The sequence below is a fragment of the Caenorhabditis briggsae genome (genome assembly GCF_000004555.2).
Source record: "Caenorhabditis briggsae complete genome, chrX, whole genome shotgun sequence".
NCBI classification, from domain to species: Eukaryota; Metazoa; Nematoda; class Chromadorea; order Rhabditida; family Rhabditidae; genus Caenorhabditis; species Caenorhabditis briggsae.
Window position 1 is genome coordinate 1,326,497 of NC_013491.2, and position 16,110 is coordinate 1,342,606.

Sequence of the window (16,110 nt, forward strand, 5' to 3'; positions counted from 1 at the left end):
TGAGGAAGGACAAGTATGAGGTGGGTATTCAGATGAAAAATATTATGATTTGTAACAGAAGATATGCTGGAATGCATGTGATGGACATCGGATTAACTTCTGGAGTACTTTTCTGAAAATTGATAAATACACTAAATTCGAAGGAACCATCAACTAGCCAATTCAATTATTGTTTGCCACTGCATCACTAATTGATTCCGCGTTGCTATCGAATCCTTCAAATGGATCTTTTTTCTGAGTTGGTTTTCGAACAGCCTTGCACGGGGAGACAGTAGGCGTCATATCGGTGAAATATGTATCGAATTGCGAAACATCCTCATCGTCAGAGATTTCTGGTGGGAATGGCGGTTTCAGTTTCTGCATTTCCATCAAAGTCCAATCAATCGAATCAAAGAAGTCAAGTTTTTTGAACTCGGCTAGAGTGACTCTTTTCTCTGGGATTCTCTTCAATGTCAAACACAAAGCTTCCTTGCAGGATTCAGATGAGCCTTCAGGATAAGAGAGTTTGGTCTTTACAATACTGAGTCTAACTTCTTTTTTGGTTTCTCCAGTGAACGGCGGGGCTCCTGTAAGCATATAGACTGCAAGGATTCCTATAGCCCAAATATCGATTTCATGTCCATATGGTCTTCCTTTAATCATTTCTGGTGCTTGGCATTCGGCGGTTCCACATCGGGTTTGTGTCTTGCTCCCGATAGGAAAATTGAATTTCGCTAATCCAAAGTCCGTCAATTTAAGATTTCCATGCTCATCAATCAAGATATTCTCAGCTTTGAGATCACGATAGATAATATCATTATTATGGAGGTACTCCAAGCCAATGACAATTTGTGCGAGATAGAATCTGGTTTCATCTTCATCAAATGTCTCCTTTTTTGCCATTAATGTGAACAAATCACCTCCAGGAAGAAATTCGAGGACGAAATAGATTTTTCTGTTCGCCTCGAAATAGTCGAACATCTGGCAGATGAATGGGGAGTTCACATATTTGAAAACTTTGATTTCGTCAATGACTGCTTGCAGGTTTGACTCGTTTTGTGGCTTGTTGATGACTTTTAAAGCATAAATCTTATTGTCAACATTTTTGCGAGCCAGAATCACCTAAAGTAATCTTGTTTTTCGACAGAAACTAGAGTTTTTCAAAATTTTTGATTTAGTGAAAAATAGACACACCTAGCCTGACAATCTACTTTAATTGGAGCATTTTCATACTGGTATCATTCTTGTCCGGCAGCGATGAATTTTGCGGCCGTAAGTTTATTCGAACGCGCATCTTCGGTCCTGTAGTGAAAAGAGAAAAAGTTTCTTGAATTCGCCTCTGATACTGCAGTTTGATTTTGTTGTTTCTTTCCTATTTTTCTCGGATTTTTTTTTGTTCGAACTTCCTCGTAAAGTAAAAAGCAATAGTTAGAAGGGTCAACGCTGACTAATTTCGAAATACGGTATCAACGGCATATGCATTTACTCAAAAAAATATCCGCTGTTTCTGGGGCAGGACCGACAATGCGCCTTTAAATACTTTTTCAATCGCAAGTTCAATCGATCGCTGCCGGGCAAAAATATTATAAAAATCGGTGCGGTGGAAGAGAAACGCTAGTGTCCGTGGCCGACGGTCTCAGTACAAAAATTACTGTAAACTATCTCAGAACGAAAACTACTGTAACCTAATCCGGCGAATGATATTGTTTCGCAGGCTACGGTAGTTTTCGTTTTGTAATTTTTAGGTTTGCTCAACAGCGTTTCTGTTGCGCTGCCCCAACTCTTTTCATCATTATCTCATTCTATTTTCTGTTTTCTGAGATTTTCCAATAATCTCACTTGGGGAAGCTACTTTTTAAAGTTCCTAAGCAGATTTTTTCGAAAATTGCAGATTATTGAAAATTTCAAAAAGTTGTTATCAAAATTCAAAATACTCACTTTCCCATATCCTCCTCTTCCAACAACTTTTATCAATCGGAAATCGTTTGGTTTTGACGATTTGTTCCGATCAATCGTCAATTTGTCCAGCTCGGCAGCCAATTCTAATTCGTAGTTGGACATAGGTCTGAAAAAAGTCGAAAAAGTTCGAAACAATCTAAATCAGATTCTTACTCTTGCTCTAGATCCATTGTATGGCAGAACTGTGTGGTCAGCAGAAAGTGCCGATCAATAACCAATGGTTTGGCGGGAAAATTTGAATGTGACTCAATTGACTGGGAGGAGGAGGACGTGTGTGTATGTGCACAGTGCAGCAGACCGCCCGTTCTTCTTGGAAAAGAAGGTGCAAGTCTGCTTGGTGTGCGTCGCTCAGTCAGTCCATATTCCCATACGGCGATAGGGTGGTACACACAGTGATGGAAAACGTCATCTGCCCAGGAATCTTCAGCTGGGAGAATAGATTTGTCTTTACGAGTACTTTTGGGGAGACTCTTTTAAACAAACATTAGTCCAAGATCAATTTACCAGTTACAAAAAAAAACAGGATGACAAAAATTACAAAAAAAGGTGAGCAATAAACAAAGAAATAATAAACATATTCAGGAAAATATTAGTTTTCCACACGAGTGACTTCGTAGGGTCCGAAGGTGTTGTGAAGATGGTTGAGAAACGCTTCGGTGGTTATCTGATGATCTTCCGAAGTGATTGTAGTCACAGCATTACCATACACGTCGCTGTTTCTGGAAAATTATACTTTCACGTCTGCTCTTCTAATCTCAGTTCATCCCAACCAAAAGCGAAAATGTTAATTATTCGGAATAATCATTTTGATTTTTTATAGAAACACATTGCGTCATTATTTTGAAAAAAAACTCACTCAATTAAAACCGAAATTCCACCCAGCGAGTGACGCTCTGGATTTCTTTCCAACTGTCCATAATAGTTTTCAGTTATCACAAATGTCTCCTTGGCTGCAGTAGAGATTCGAGTCTCCCAGAAGTTTTGACGAATCTCAAGACTTGGAACTTTCAACAAGCCGCGAAGACCAGAGAATGCAGTTTGGCAGGCAAGAGAGAAATTGAACCTGAAAATGATATTTAAAATCAAAATAAAATTGAAGGTTACTGTACTCACATGGCTGCTAGACCGCTCATCTTCCCAATCATTCTGATGATATCCGTTGAACAAGTCAGGATGGTTTTCGAATTTGGGGCCACGTGATCCGAGGAAGCGTCAAGTTGATTTTGTTCCTTGTCATCAAGCTCAGCCTTCTCATTAATGATCTTTTGAGCCATTTCTTTAACGCTTGGGATGTTCCTGTTCTTTTGATTTTGCACTCGGGCGCTCTTTCTAACGGGGAATAATCCTTTTTTGATATTCTTAATCGATTTTTGTCGAGTCATAGCTAGAAATATTCGATTGTTTGAAAGATAATGAGATTTTCACAGAACGGAAACAGTCAAAAGGAAGAGCGGAAACATAAGAGAAAGTATAAATGAATAGAAGGTGTGCCTGGTAGGCCGGCGGCCCCTCCTTTTGAGATTTGCACTTTTAAAAATGTCATTCCCAACTAACGACCATCATTTTTATTTCATTTTGCAAAAAACGATGGGAAAGTACGCAATGAGATTCGAATGAATTTTAAAAAGGTTACAAATGTTTTAATAGAAATATTTTTAGATTACGGTAGTTGGTCGCGACCACCGGGCTTTCTCTTCCCCAGCTTCAACTTTTCAACCAGAACAATGTCCAGTGTCTTTGTGAAAAGAAAAATGTTCAGAAATTTTGATAAAATTTTATCGAGAAAAATTTTTCAAATATATTTTCAAGAAAAATTGATGGGCTAACTTTTTCAACTTGAATTTTTTAGGCCGTCATGATAAAGTGGCCTAGGAATGGCCTCACATGCTCCTGGTCGGCTGCCACTATCGTATTTTGGGCGAAAGTATGGCCTTGCCGCCTTTTGGCCGAACAATGGTGCTTTTTAGCCAAATTCAGAGCGCTGTCGCTTTTCGAGCGAGCTTTGATGAGCTTTGTAGAACCTGTTAGGCAAACCCAAGGCGAACCCAGCCAGCTTTTGATTTTGCTCTTGCCAGTTTTTGAGCGCTCTTTGGGCACCTACTGGAAAAATCTTAAGCAAAAACTGGCCGGCCAACCAGCGCTCAGAAAATTACAGTCGCAGAAAAACTACAGACACAGAAGGGGTGTGTGAGGTCGTTTCTAGGTTTTTTTACTATTGTTGAATAGAAAATACAAGTTGAAAAAGTTAGGCCACCACTTCGAAACAACAATAAGTCGCAACTTGGGTATGTTAGCTAATTTCTAGCCCATTCTAACGAGGTGGCCTAGAAAATATAACTTGAAAAAGTTAGGTCATCACATCAGAAATTTTTCGAAAAACTTTTCCACAATTTCCTCAAAATCGTTTCAAATGGATACACTGCTGATGGCCACGTTTTTAAAACCAAAAAATCAAAACTGCTTGAAATTCGGAAAATAGTGACTTTTCAAAATTGGGTCATGCATTATTTGGTGATCACCGCTCATTCTCAATAACAACTTCTGTGTCCTGATTTGTTTTTCAGAAGACTCAAGTTTCCCTTGAGGACAGAGATTACTCTAAACTACACAGAAAATAAGCAATAAGAGTCTCCGAACAAAAAAAACTTTCAAAAAACTCATTTGAAAAAGCCCGCGAAAATCGGAGTGTCGTTAGGAAAACAAAACATTTTCCCCGGGAATTTCATAATAGAAGTGTTACTTCACCGTTGTCATGTTTCCACGACAAGACAAAAACAAAAATCTCTCTTTTTATTCTTGGCAACGACGTTTCTCTTAAAAATTGTCGCCAAAAATGAATTTGGCGGAAATACAACATATTTTTAAAGAACGATACTCATCACATTTTCATTGGAGGGTAACCACAATTTTGATTGGAAATTTGACAATACATAGTTGGAAAAGGATGATGGGGGAAAAAAGATAATAGATGTAAAGGAATTGGGAAAATTAAGAAAGATTATGAAAAGCTGATGCATTTAGTAATGTCAAAAAGTGAGTAAACTAAAAGCAAGGTTGCCGGTAATAGGGCCGCGTCCCGCGCCGTGTCCCACCCCGAAAGGGGTTCTCTTTGGACCAAACAGTTCGTTTTCTTGGAAAAAACCCCTCGTCAATTTTAATCTTTCAGAGACGTTAGGACGCCAAATCAGGGACCAGCAAGAAAAGACATCGCAAAAAATTTTCGGATTTGGGTTCCGAATAAAAAAAACGTTTTTCTAACATTTTGACCGAAACATAACAAGAAAAATCGGAAAAAAAGGATTTCAATTTCTGACTGTAAATTTGGGTTGAAATGAAAGTTATTTGAGAGTAGAAACGCATTTTCAAAGTTTCGGTTTTATGATATTCTGGAAGGTTCTGGAAACATCTTTAAATTTCTCAAGTGAATCAAATGCAATTTTCTTTCTCAAAATTATATAGTTCACAAAATTGCCCGTACTTCGCAACCGAATAGAAAAATTACAACAATTTTCGATCCGAAATTTTCCCTTTTTCAGAGCTCCCAAACACTTTTCGCAAAGTTTTTTTAAGACGCGGCCCAGTCTCCGACAACCTTGATGAAAATTTTAATAAGATTATTGATTCTTATATAAGTCGAGAGCTACAGATTATTGTAATTGGGTAGTTGTACATTCCGTTCCTAGCACCATCCCCAATTGAGTCATTGTGGTAGATGTATTGATCGGAGGTTGCGAAATTTCAAATGGCGGAAACTGCAAATTGATATTAATTCTTCAGACACACAAAGCATAGTATAGAGCAAGTTTCAATCTGAAATTTACTCACCATATCAACTAGTAGAGGTTTGATGACCTGATCTGGCGTCAGAATAGATTGAGGAAGTGTAATATGTTGCAGGGATTTGCTTCTGCAAAATAAATATATTCAAATTTTAATAATGATCTATCTTATTGGTTAGCTCTGGAATGATATATTTCATTCAAAACAAAAACCTACCTCATGTAACTCAGCTTTTGCTTTACCATATCCTGAGTTTCTCCGTTCCTATTATATAGCGCCGAAGTTAAAATATTTTCCGGTCCACCATTTCCAACATCCTGATTTATCGGGATTCCGGCTGGTGCAGCACTGTTCATTGCAATCAGAAGTTTTAATAGGTCACATTTCTGATTGATGTCGGTGATGGAATTCGTGAGCGTGTATGGAGTAATTGTAAGAGCAGTTTGTCCCGGAATATTGTTTTGAAGATTGGTTGGACTCAAAAGTGGCAAAGTTGGACTGGTAACGTGGTGGTTTGAAACAGTACTCTCAGGAAGAACTGGGAGAATTCCAGAAAAAGCAGGCAGTGAGTTTTGCGAGTTTGGTTTCCAAATTAGTGATTGACTGTTTATGGTTGGCATACTTGCGCTCGTTGAGCAAGTAAGAGGAGGAGGATCTATTGAGACCCGTTCTGCCATTCCGTTAGTTTTGGACAGAAGGGGCATCACTTGACTTGTCACTTTATTGTAGACATTAGTTCCAACCATACTTCGCAAAATATCTTCTAAGGCAATTCCCTTATTTCGTTGTCTTACTGCCCAATTGATTTGTGCGATAGCTTGAGGAAAATCGAAATCTGGGTGTTGCTCTTGCACTTTTCTCAGAAATTGCTCGTTGGGGAGTTCGGAAGAAGGTGGATCTTTATGTCCACTATTCATTTTAGTTTTTGACGGGATGTCGCCTTCGTTCGCATGTTTTCTGTTTTTCGGTGGTGGGAGTGGTTGAGCAAACTCTTTTTCTGTTTTCGGAACATCCATTATCCGAGAGGTAGATAACTTTGCCTTTTTTTCATAGTATTTATCTACAACCACGTTTTTCTCAATTCCATCGCATAGTTTGCTTTGATTTTTCTGTTGAGGTTCGTTGATCAGCTTGTTCGATTCAACTGATGAAGATTCCCAAATCACAGATACTGAACTTCTTCTCTTCAGAGAATGTGATCTCGAGTCAATATCAAATTTGGACTTTGACTGAGTTTTTCCAACGTAGTGATTCAGATCTCCAGATTGACGCGGTTGTTTATCAGTGGTAATATTCTTGAAGAACGTGTCAAAGCTGTTTATGTACGGGAATGGTGATGTTTTGTATTGAGACAAATCGATCGGTGGTATTATCTTTTCTTTACAAGGTTCCATTAGTTTGACATCGTTGGGAATTCTTGAAAAAGTATATAGAAATTATGTTGTTGATGAAAATCACCTTTGCCATGGCTGCGATACCATTGTTCTTTCCCAATGGGACAACTCAGAAGCAGCACTATTTTGTTGTTGAGATTTCGTTGCCATTACTGCTTAAGGCAACTCCCAAAAAGTTGAGATCCTGGAAAGAGATTTCTTGTAAAATCAATGGGTTATTCAAACAAAAATTGTAATTATGCGGTGTTTTGTCTCCTTATTTTTTTGGAGAGTTTCGAAAGAAAGAGAAAGATGTGCTGACAAACAACTCGCTCCACTACAGCAACCGCCTAGTGAGGATTCCGCACTACTTTAACGCGCTCTCTCATTTTCTTAAATTTCAGCGTGATTGCAGACAATTTGAAAAGCACAACAGTGTGGGGCACGGCAGAGAACGAAGAGATTTGAAGATATGAAATCCATAATTCGGGGGTACCAATTTCTTTTTTAATGTTGTACTCCTGAATTTTTTTTTCTAATAGCCGAGAGATTATAGTACTCCTCAAATTATATGCTCAATATTTCTTTCAAAATCACCTCTTCGTAATAACACTTGTGTACTTTCCAATTAATCATTTACAGTCAAATTGTAAAAAATCGAAATAATCCCTCTTTACTGGGAAAAATTTCTGAGATACTCCAAAATGTGAGAAAAAGAGAATGAGAGCCGCATGGTTGCAGAACCCTAAGGCGGCGGTTGCGGAAGAGGCGGAGCAAGTTCTTCTGTAAACACACGCTGACAAATCTTCAATTTCAATTATAGTATGGGAAAAGATGTTTTCCTTAAACCACAACAAGAATGGAAGGTTGTTAGAAAATATTTTAAATGATGTAACGCTCTGTTGCTCTTGACAGCACGCTCAACATATAATCTAAGAAGTTAAGATAATTGTTAGGGATAGAAAACAAAATTCAACATTTCGGGAGTTCAGAGGAGTAATGGGATGGTATTGATAGAAAAACGGCGCCATTGGAAAATGAAATTCGCTTTACTACAAGAATGGGAATTTAAACTTTATTAGAAAAAATGGGCTCTAGAATAGGTGTTTCTAAAAATTAAGTTTCTAGAGTATTATCATCTATTTTTCAAAAGAAGAAGTAATCTCAGAAACCCTTGTTCAAACCGTTGAATTCTCCAACTGAAAACATTGTGTCATAAATTCTCAAACTACAATTAGTGGAGACAGAGGGGAAAGATTTGAAAGACCCTTTTTTCGACAAGTCTCATTTGAAATGATGTGATTTTGTTGAAGGTCGTACCTCTATTTAACACTCAAACAACCAGCTCAATGATTGGCTCAAGTGACAAATTTTTAGAATTCAAAGTGCTAGTTGGGTAAAGAGCATGTTTGCTTGAATTTTCATCGCAGAAACTTGAAATTAATTTCTGTTAAGAAAATAGTCGTGAAAATCGAACAACCTTTTTAACGGGTTCGAAACTATAAAGAAAAAATAACATGTAGAATAATTCAACAAAAACCTTCTGTATCCAATCTTATAGATCATCTAAGCCTATCAAATTCTAAGAACTAGAAAAAAATTGGATGGATCAACACTTCAGATGAGAATACAAAAATCTCGCTGGTAGAGCAAAGTGTATTAACCAAAAACTCAGAAAAAAGGCCTTGAAATTGTATCACAAGATTTTCAGTAGTTAAATTGTGTTCGAACTGATTTTTATAATCTTTGGTACCTTTGCTTTAAAATACAAACTCATATACCGTATTTAGTTTAATAATTGACTGAATTTCAATATCTTTCACAAAAGTGGAGATAATTAAGCTCACAGTTGACGGTTTGGATAGACTTCTAATAAAGTAAATACGGTATCGTTTGCGGTAAGTAACAACCTGTGAGTATTGAGTTATGAAATTGACTAGTTTCGTTTACTGTTTTTACTTAAAAATTAGAAAAATTGAAATATAGCAGAACATGCGTTATTTTGTTTAAGCGGAGCTCTACTACTTCAGTGCAAAAAAAGTTGGGAAAACATGACATTTTCCCACGCTGCCCTTTACCTAATTATGGGGTACATGGGAAACATGGATGAATGAAAGAAAACATGTGATAAATATATAAAATCAGATATCCGGGAACAAACGGGATGGATATGAGTGGGCGGGTAAAAAATATCGAGCAACTGTGAAACCGGGAGCCATGTATGAGCATAGTTTTTTGAAATCATTTTTCTATTTTCAGCGCCTTAGCGCGGTTTAATATGCCAAATCGGAAAAATTTCAGTTTGAGTCACAGTACTTCAAAATGACAGTTCTTCTGTGTGGAAAACCCTAATAAGATATAACAAGTAGTGATTTTCAAAAGTTTTAATTTTGGGAAAAATATTCAGAAAGTGTTAATATTTCTGTTATATTTGTTGAAAAACACGTTGCTCCCAAAAACTTAACGGTCCATCTTTTGGGAGATTCAAAAGATTCACGTGGCTCACAAAATTTTTTGAAATTTCAGTTCTTTGATGTGAAAATTAAAAATTTTGAAATTCACTACTTGTTATATCATTTTACAATAAATTCCCCTTAGGAGAGAGATGAGCAAAAGTAATCACTCTTCACGCTTTCAGAAAATCCAAAGGGCACGAGTTTATATAGTCAGGATTATTAATGCTCTCGTCGATTAATGTGCTGCGTACAATATTGAATATAAATCCATCTGGTGCCACTCTACCCTTAGAATATAATTCAGCCGCATTCACATAGACAAGTCTAGCACTTTGTAGTGTAAAGTGAACTTCTGACTTTTTACCGTCTACATTAATTTTCTTAAAACATATCTCGATTTTTTTTTGTTTTTAATATAACGTTGGGTCACTTACAATCATCATTGACGTTTTCTATTGACCGTCTGTACCGGTAGCCATTGCTCCTTCACCTTGTCCTTCCTTATCCGAAAGTCTACTAGTACGATACAGTCGGTGTTGACAGGTGTATTTTTATTGTACACTTGTTATTGTTTCCGTCTTTACTTCAGTGATCTTCCCAGAACAATCATGTCAGTTATATGGTATAGTTAGTCGTTTATGGGCGGTCATAAAACTCACCTTCCCAAGTCATTCTCTTTCTTTCTCATTTTGTATCAGACGCATGTTTTCTGCTGAACTCCCTGTTCTTAATTCAACTTATTTGTGCTTTGTATTAGATCCGGCTCACACTATTAGCTTTGTTGTTTTACCGAGGTTTTTCCCAAAGAGTACATTCGAACCTTTTTTATATATATCATACTAGTTGAGCACTTAAAGATCCATTGTTTCTGTTAGTTCCCAGAAGAACTACTTTTCCCAAGCAATCATTCCCATCGTCTGTCAAGACCAAAAAAAAAACATTTTGAACAAAACTTTCCCCAATATTATCCCTCTTCTTAAGTCCTGCCGTTCTTCTAGCATTTTGATTTCAGGGTACCTATCTCCTTTTTCAGTCTTCAACTAACCATCTTAAAGCTTTCCTGTTCTCATCTTTTTCACCTTCCTTTTCCATCTTTCGTTAACAAATTTCCCATATATCTCAAAACCGTTTTATTTCAGAATGCAGGTCCACCCGCCTATGCAAACTCCTTCAATGTACCCAAATATTTTCGGTGCTTCGCATTGGAATTTTTATCCTCCTATAGACATTAACCGCTTCAAACTCAAACCGAGAGAAGAAAAAACTCCGGAAACAGCATTCGAGTTTTGGAAAGATAAAGAACTGCTGTACTACATGGAAATGTATCCAGAGATGTTATGTGGAGATGTATTACAAATGATGGATATCATTTGGAAAAATATGCCTGAAGAAGAGAAGTCGCCATACTACAAAAAGGTTCAAATGAGTCAATCGCATTACGTCAACAATGAAACATCACCTCTTCGGAAGCCAAAGACTGAATTGGAAGAAAACAATGAACAGAAATCATCAGCGGTAGGTGATCTGCAGCAAGTCTTGTCACCGGAAATCAAGCGTGAAGAAGTCTCACCAGAACCAACAGAACCGAAAAGAAAGCGGTCTTCAAACGGATTCATTTATTTCATGTCAGAGCAAAGAAAAATTGAGAAGGCGAAAGGACGATCAACCGAAGCGACTTCATTCAGTGGCTATTGCTCGAACCTGTGGAAGACAATGTCCGACGAACAAAAGAAAGAGTATTCTGAGAAGGCTAAACCAGCTGATGCGGTAAGTATGAGGAATCCAACAAATAATTTAAAAACTAGTAGTTTTTTTTTGTTGAATACCTCTTAAAATCTTTTTTCCAGGATCGCGCCAAGAAGCCTCCGAATTCGTTCATTTTGTTTGTGAACAAAATGCGTCAAGAGCACATCAAAGAGCACGGGTATATCAAGGATAACCTACAGTTTAGTAAGGACATGGGCAGAGTGTGGACCTCTATGCCAGCCGAAAACAAGAAAGTTTACAACGAAGAAGCTAGACGATTGCTGGCTGAGTTTATGCAGGTTCGTACATTTTCTTTGGACTTCAGGGATTTACTCTTGATTGCTAAATGGTAGAAATATTTATATTCCTTATTTCAGAAAAATCCGGATATCCTCAAGAAAAACAAAACAGGTGCTGGAAGTTCCAATAAGTGTCCAAAGGCCTGTTCGAAGCGGCGAGCAATCGCGGAGGATCAGGATTATCAACACGCCAAAAAAATGAACATTCGAATGGAAACGGACTACGTTATCTACGGCCAAAACGAGGTGCCAGAATTAATCTTCAATTTGTAAATGTACAAGCAATTCACAAAGTTATATAATTACATTATATTGCTTTTTTTCTTTTTTTTCCTCTCTCAACCGTTACAATTCACAAATCTCATTGTCAAATAGCCATTTGAACTACATATATATATGGCCAAAAAACCATACTTTCTAAATAAATGAATCCAATTTTTTTTCAAAACTGTTTGAGAATTTTCCAGTAGACAAGCATCATGCTTTTCAGCCAAGTCTGAAAGCAGAAAATCCCCACCCTAAATTTAGCTTCTTATAGGGAAGTAGAGCCAACTTCAACTTATGAGGTCTTTGAAAAAGTTTAATACGTTAGAATCTTTGATATAGTATTCAACCAATTAAACTCAGGTTTCGGATGGACAATTTTCATTCATTTTATCTTCATATTTGTGAAAAACTTCAATGACCTATTTTTACTGGCAACGCAAAAAGATATGACACTTTTCGAAAGCAAATTGGGATAAAAAACACAGTTGAAAGCCGGAAAATCATTTTAGACACAGAGCACTGGGTGACTGAAATATGAAATAATCCCATAGAACATTATAAGCATGAGAAAAGTGACTTTTAGAAAATTATGACAAGAATAAGCGAGGAATCTATAATAGGACATGGGTCAACGGGCAAGTGGTATTTGCGAAGGGAATAATTACATAGGAAAATAACAGAAATACAAGTGATGTGATAGAGGGAAAAAGGAATAAGGGAAACAGGGGATAAAGCGAAAGAAGAGGAATCTAATAGGCAGCAACACACATCAATGACGATTTTTTTGTGACAAAAACTGAAATTTGAATTTTCAAGTTGATCATTTTCAGCTGAAACAGTCTGATAAAAACCATGCTTCCGAAAACAAAAACTTACGTTAAATTCTTCATATCTCTTTTTCACACAGCATCCGGATCCATATAATACTCGCCTGAGTTGAGAGCACCCAAAATTTGTTGTTTAAATTTTTCCCGTTTTTCGTTCAGTTCTCTGTTTGACGACAAGTTGGTCCTTTTCAGTCCGCATATTTCTTCGCAATTCGCAACAGCAAAAACGCCACAGGAGTGAGAATCTTTTTGGAAGTTGCATAACTGTCTTCTGATTCTTGGCTCATTCATTCCCAAAGCGTTGGCTATGACCCAAATGGCCTTCTTGATTTTTCCAGGTACTTTTGGGTTTTCTTTTCCTGTGGGCAATGAATCAAACAGATCTGCTTTGTTCGCTGAAATGTTCAGCTTGACCAGGATATAGTGATCGTTAAAGTGGAATGGAAGGAGGCAAATGTTGATGTCAAGGGACCAGAAAAATGTATTCTTCTTCAAATCGTTTTCCTCACATTTACTATCCATCAGTATGCGGGTGGACCATTCAATTGGAATTAAGCCTATTCTTCCATCGTTTCCAGGGTTTTGGTTATAGCGAGCAACCGAGTAGTGCATCAACAAAAATACGGTTCTCATGAACAACTCTTCTTTGAAGGAGGTTAGTGCATTGAGTTCTTCGTTGTAAATTTGATTCCATGCAAGATCGAAACCATCGGGAGCGCCTGAATCTGGAACGAAGCTGACAGCAGGCCCCTGAAATGCATTTTTTTTCAAAATTTTTAAAATCGTTGAGTATCATTTATGTATTTTGAAAAAATAAGTTTTTAGTTACACGTGGTTTTTCCCTTTTGATTACCATCATACTTTCTATCGGTTAGTATTAATTGACCAAAAATAGGAGAGCGGGAACTTATATGCCAAAAGACAAACATTTTCACCTTTCATTCAAATTCTGCTATTTTGAAAAGACCACTCACCAGATCATTGACCATGTTGTCATTATCCACGATTACGTCGTTTCTCTCTAGTGTACTTAATAGGATACGTCGATGGGTTGAAGTTCTTAGGGGCACAGATCTCCCAAGCTTCGATTCCCAATTATAGAGTGCAAGGAAATGGCATTCAACTGAAATTTTGAAATGATGTTGAACTTGGATAAATTTTCAAATGGTTTACAAGGTATTAAGAAATAGATTGAAGGCAAGATATAGTGCGATTTCACTTCTACCGAGAAATATATGCAGAAAACACATGACACCTAGTCGAAAACTGCACTCAAGGTAGTTTATTTAAAGAATCTGACTAACCTGGTAAGTGTTTACTCTTGCTTCTTTTATACAACTCTGCCATTCTTCCTCGGTGGGATCACTACTATTTTTGAAGAAGTTTTCAATTTTTGTCATCTGACATGGCAGCTCTGCAGTGATCCCAAGTTTGTACTGTTCCAGAGCATTTTGTCTTGCGTTTGCATAAAACTTATAAATCTAAAATGAGATCTATACATCAAAAACCACAAGTACGACGCTGCTCACCGCTCTTCCTTTCAATCCAATGTTGAGCTTTTTGCTTATTCTGTTAGCTTCGTTTTTTGTTATGAATTGTTTCTTATCAAACTCCTGCATCAGTTTCAGTCTCGTAGAGCCTTTGACGTATTTGTTTCTCTGAAATGCATTTAATTTTTTTCTCCGGATAATTTATTTTTTAATCACCTTTGCTGTTATTTTCTCATCAAGTGGTGTTTTCGAGTCGTTGACCATTTTGATTGAGTTGAAATTTATTGGAGTAAATAATTCATTTTCAGCAGTTTCTTCCTGTTTGGTGAACTCATCACTGTTTGATACCTAAACGAATAACATACCGTCGTTACTTTTTAATTAACACTCTTTTTACCTCCTTTTTAGTACCATTCATTGCCGGAACACGCTGTTGGATGATGTTTGTCTTTTTCGATAGATAGGAACTTGGTTTCTAAAAACTTGTATATATTTTTGCGTTTTACATTTCCTTCGAACTTTCAGAACCAACCCTACATAAGACACCACTAAAGCGGAATATGAAATCTCGTTATTTTCAACTTTAGACCAACTTATCTCAGTGCCTGTAAACGTTACAAAAAAGTTGCCAACTTTCAAACGATTTATCAAGTTTTCAGAAGTTTTCTTACATTTACCACTATTTCAATATCTTACAAATGAACTGAGATAATTGAGCTCAAAGTTGACAATGTGAGTGTTTTACTACTGAAAATATCACGATACATTAGATAATTTGGGATAGGATATAGGCAATCCGTTTTTCGTGCATTGTCAAAATTTAACTTGTATGTGAAGAATCTTCTTGGAGACCTTTCACACTTTTTCTATTCTCATTTTTGTAGGTAATTGTCCTATTCTCCTGAAGATAGCATCAAGCCAAAACGTTGAGAATAAATAATTTTTATTCATCTTCGTGCCTCCAACCGATAAGGTCACCAAGAAGATTCTTCACACACAAGAATTTGGGAAGTTAGAGTTTTTCGAATTGCGAGCTGCATAATTTTCAATGAGCAAATTTCAAAACTTCGCAAAAATCATCGATGTTTTTTTGTTACAGGTTTCATGATAGTGAGAGAATGGAAAAAAAAACCAAAAAAACCAACCCAAGTTGGATCGCTGTCCACTTCGTCCTCTGACAAATCGAAATATTGCCATACATTTCCTAATCGCTTGGTTCTGATGTTGTCACCCATCTGAAAAAGGTCTCAATAAATCAGAAAGTGAATTTCTTGAATAGTGGGTTCAAATCAAATACGATTTTAGCAAACAATTTGATTTGACAGAAAAGGTAAAGTAAACAAAATGTTGGAAGCGGTTTTTTTTAAACCTGTGTATGTGTGTTTTGATAACACGACTGTTACTCGAATTACGGATAAGGTTGAAAGCTAAGAATCGGAAACCAAAATCAGAAGATTTGAAATTGAAAATAATAAAGAATAACAATTTAATTTAAAAAAAAGCAACAAATACTACAATTATCCGCTTACGGACAGATCCAATAGCTTTGGTCTTTAGAGAAATGGTTAAGGAAATTATACCATCATTCGAAAAACTATATCACGAGCTTTACAAAATGGCAGAAAAATTATATATTTGCCTATTTCATTTGTTTATCAACATTTTCATTCAGTTTCACTTGGTTTATGACAATTATATTTCTGTATGCTATGATACTTAATCTTAAAGAAGGATGTAAATGATAAAATTGTATTGTCTTATCACTGAAAGTAGCTAACGAAATTTCATAATATAGATATCTTGCACTAGAAGTGCAATTACTTCTATGTGTTTCGATTTTAAAAAAACCTGATGTTCCCATTACCCAAAAAGCAACTTAACTATGATAAAACACATACAACCCGTACTTTTATCAACGCGAACTGATGAACTGA

The 16,110-nt window shown here is 36.7% G+C and overlaps 4 protein-coding genes across 4 annotated transcripts; 1 reads left to right on the forward strand and 3 right to left on the reverse strand.

Annotated features, from left to right (window-relative positions):
• Positions 1 to 162: 162 nt before the first annotated feature.
• CBG16302 lies at positions 163 to 3,320 on the reverse strand (the record flags this gene model as incomplete). Its single annotated transcript, XM_002643537.2, has 5 exons — positions 163 to 1,101; positions 1,918 to 2,044; positions 2,092 to 2,244; positions 2,795 to 3,001; positions 3,052 to 3,320. The coding sequence occupies 5 exons, from the start codon at positions 3,318 to 3,320 to the stop codon at positions 163 to 165; spliced, it is 1,695 nt and encodes a 564-aa protein (XP_002643583.2).
• Positions 3,321 to 5,585: 2,265 nt separating this feature from the next.
• CBG27411 lies at positions 5,586 to 7,262 on the reverse strand (the record flags this gene model as incomplete). Its single annotated transcript, XM_045238797.1, has 4 exons — positions 5,586 to 5,690; positions 5,764 to 5,845; positions 5,935 to 7,134; positions 7,177 to 7,262. The coding sequence occupies 4 exons, from the start codon at positions 7,260 to 7,262 to the stop codon at positions 5,586 to 5,588; spliced, it is 1,473 nt and encodes a 490-aa protein (XP_045099778.1).
• Positions 7,263 to 10,687: 3,425 nt separating this feature from the next.
• On the forward strand, positions 10,688 to 11,865 carry CBG27412 (the record flags this gene model as incomplete). Its single annotated transcript, XM_045238798.1, has 3 exons — positions 10,688 to 11,314; positions 11,395 to 11,592; positions 11,671 to 11,865. The coding sequence occupies 3 exons, from the start codon at positions 10,688 to 10,690 to the stop codon at positions 11,863 to 11,865; spliced, it is 1,020 nt and encodes a 339-aa protein (XP_045099779.1).
• Positions 11,866 to 12,758: 893 nt separating this feature from the next.
• Positions 12,759 to 15,411, reverse strand: CBG27413 (the record flags this gene model as incomplete). The annotated part of the gene is made up of 6 exons (XM_045238799.1): positions 12,759 to 13,436; positions 13,991 to 14,167; positions 14,216 to 14,344; positions 14,393 to 14,524; positions 14,574 to 14,651; positions 15,322 to 15,411. The coding sequence occupies 6 exons, from the start codon at positions 15,409 to 15,411 to the stop codon at positions 12,759 to 12,761; spliced, it is 1,284 nt and encodes a 427-aa protein (XP_045099780.1).
• Positions 15,412 to 16,110: the final 699 nt, after the last annotated feature.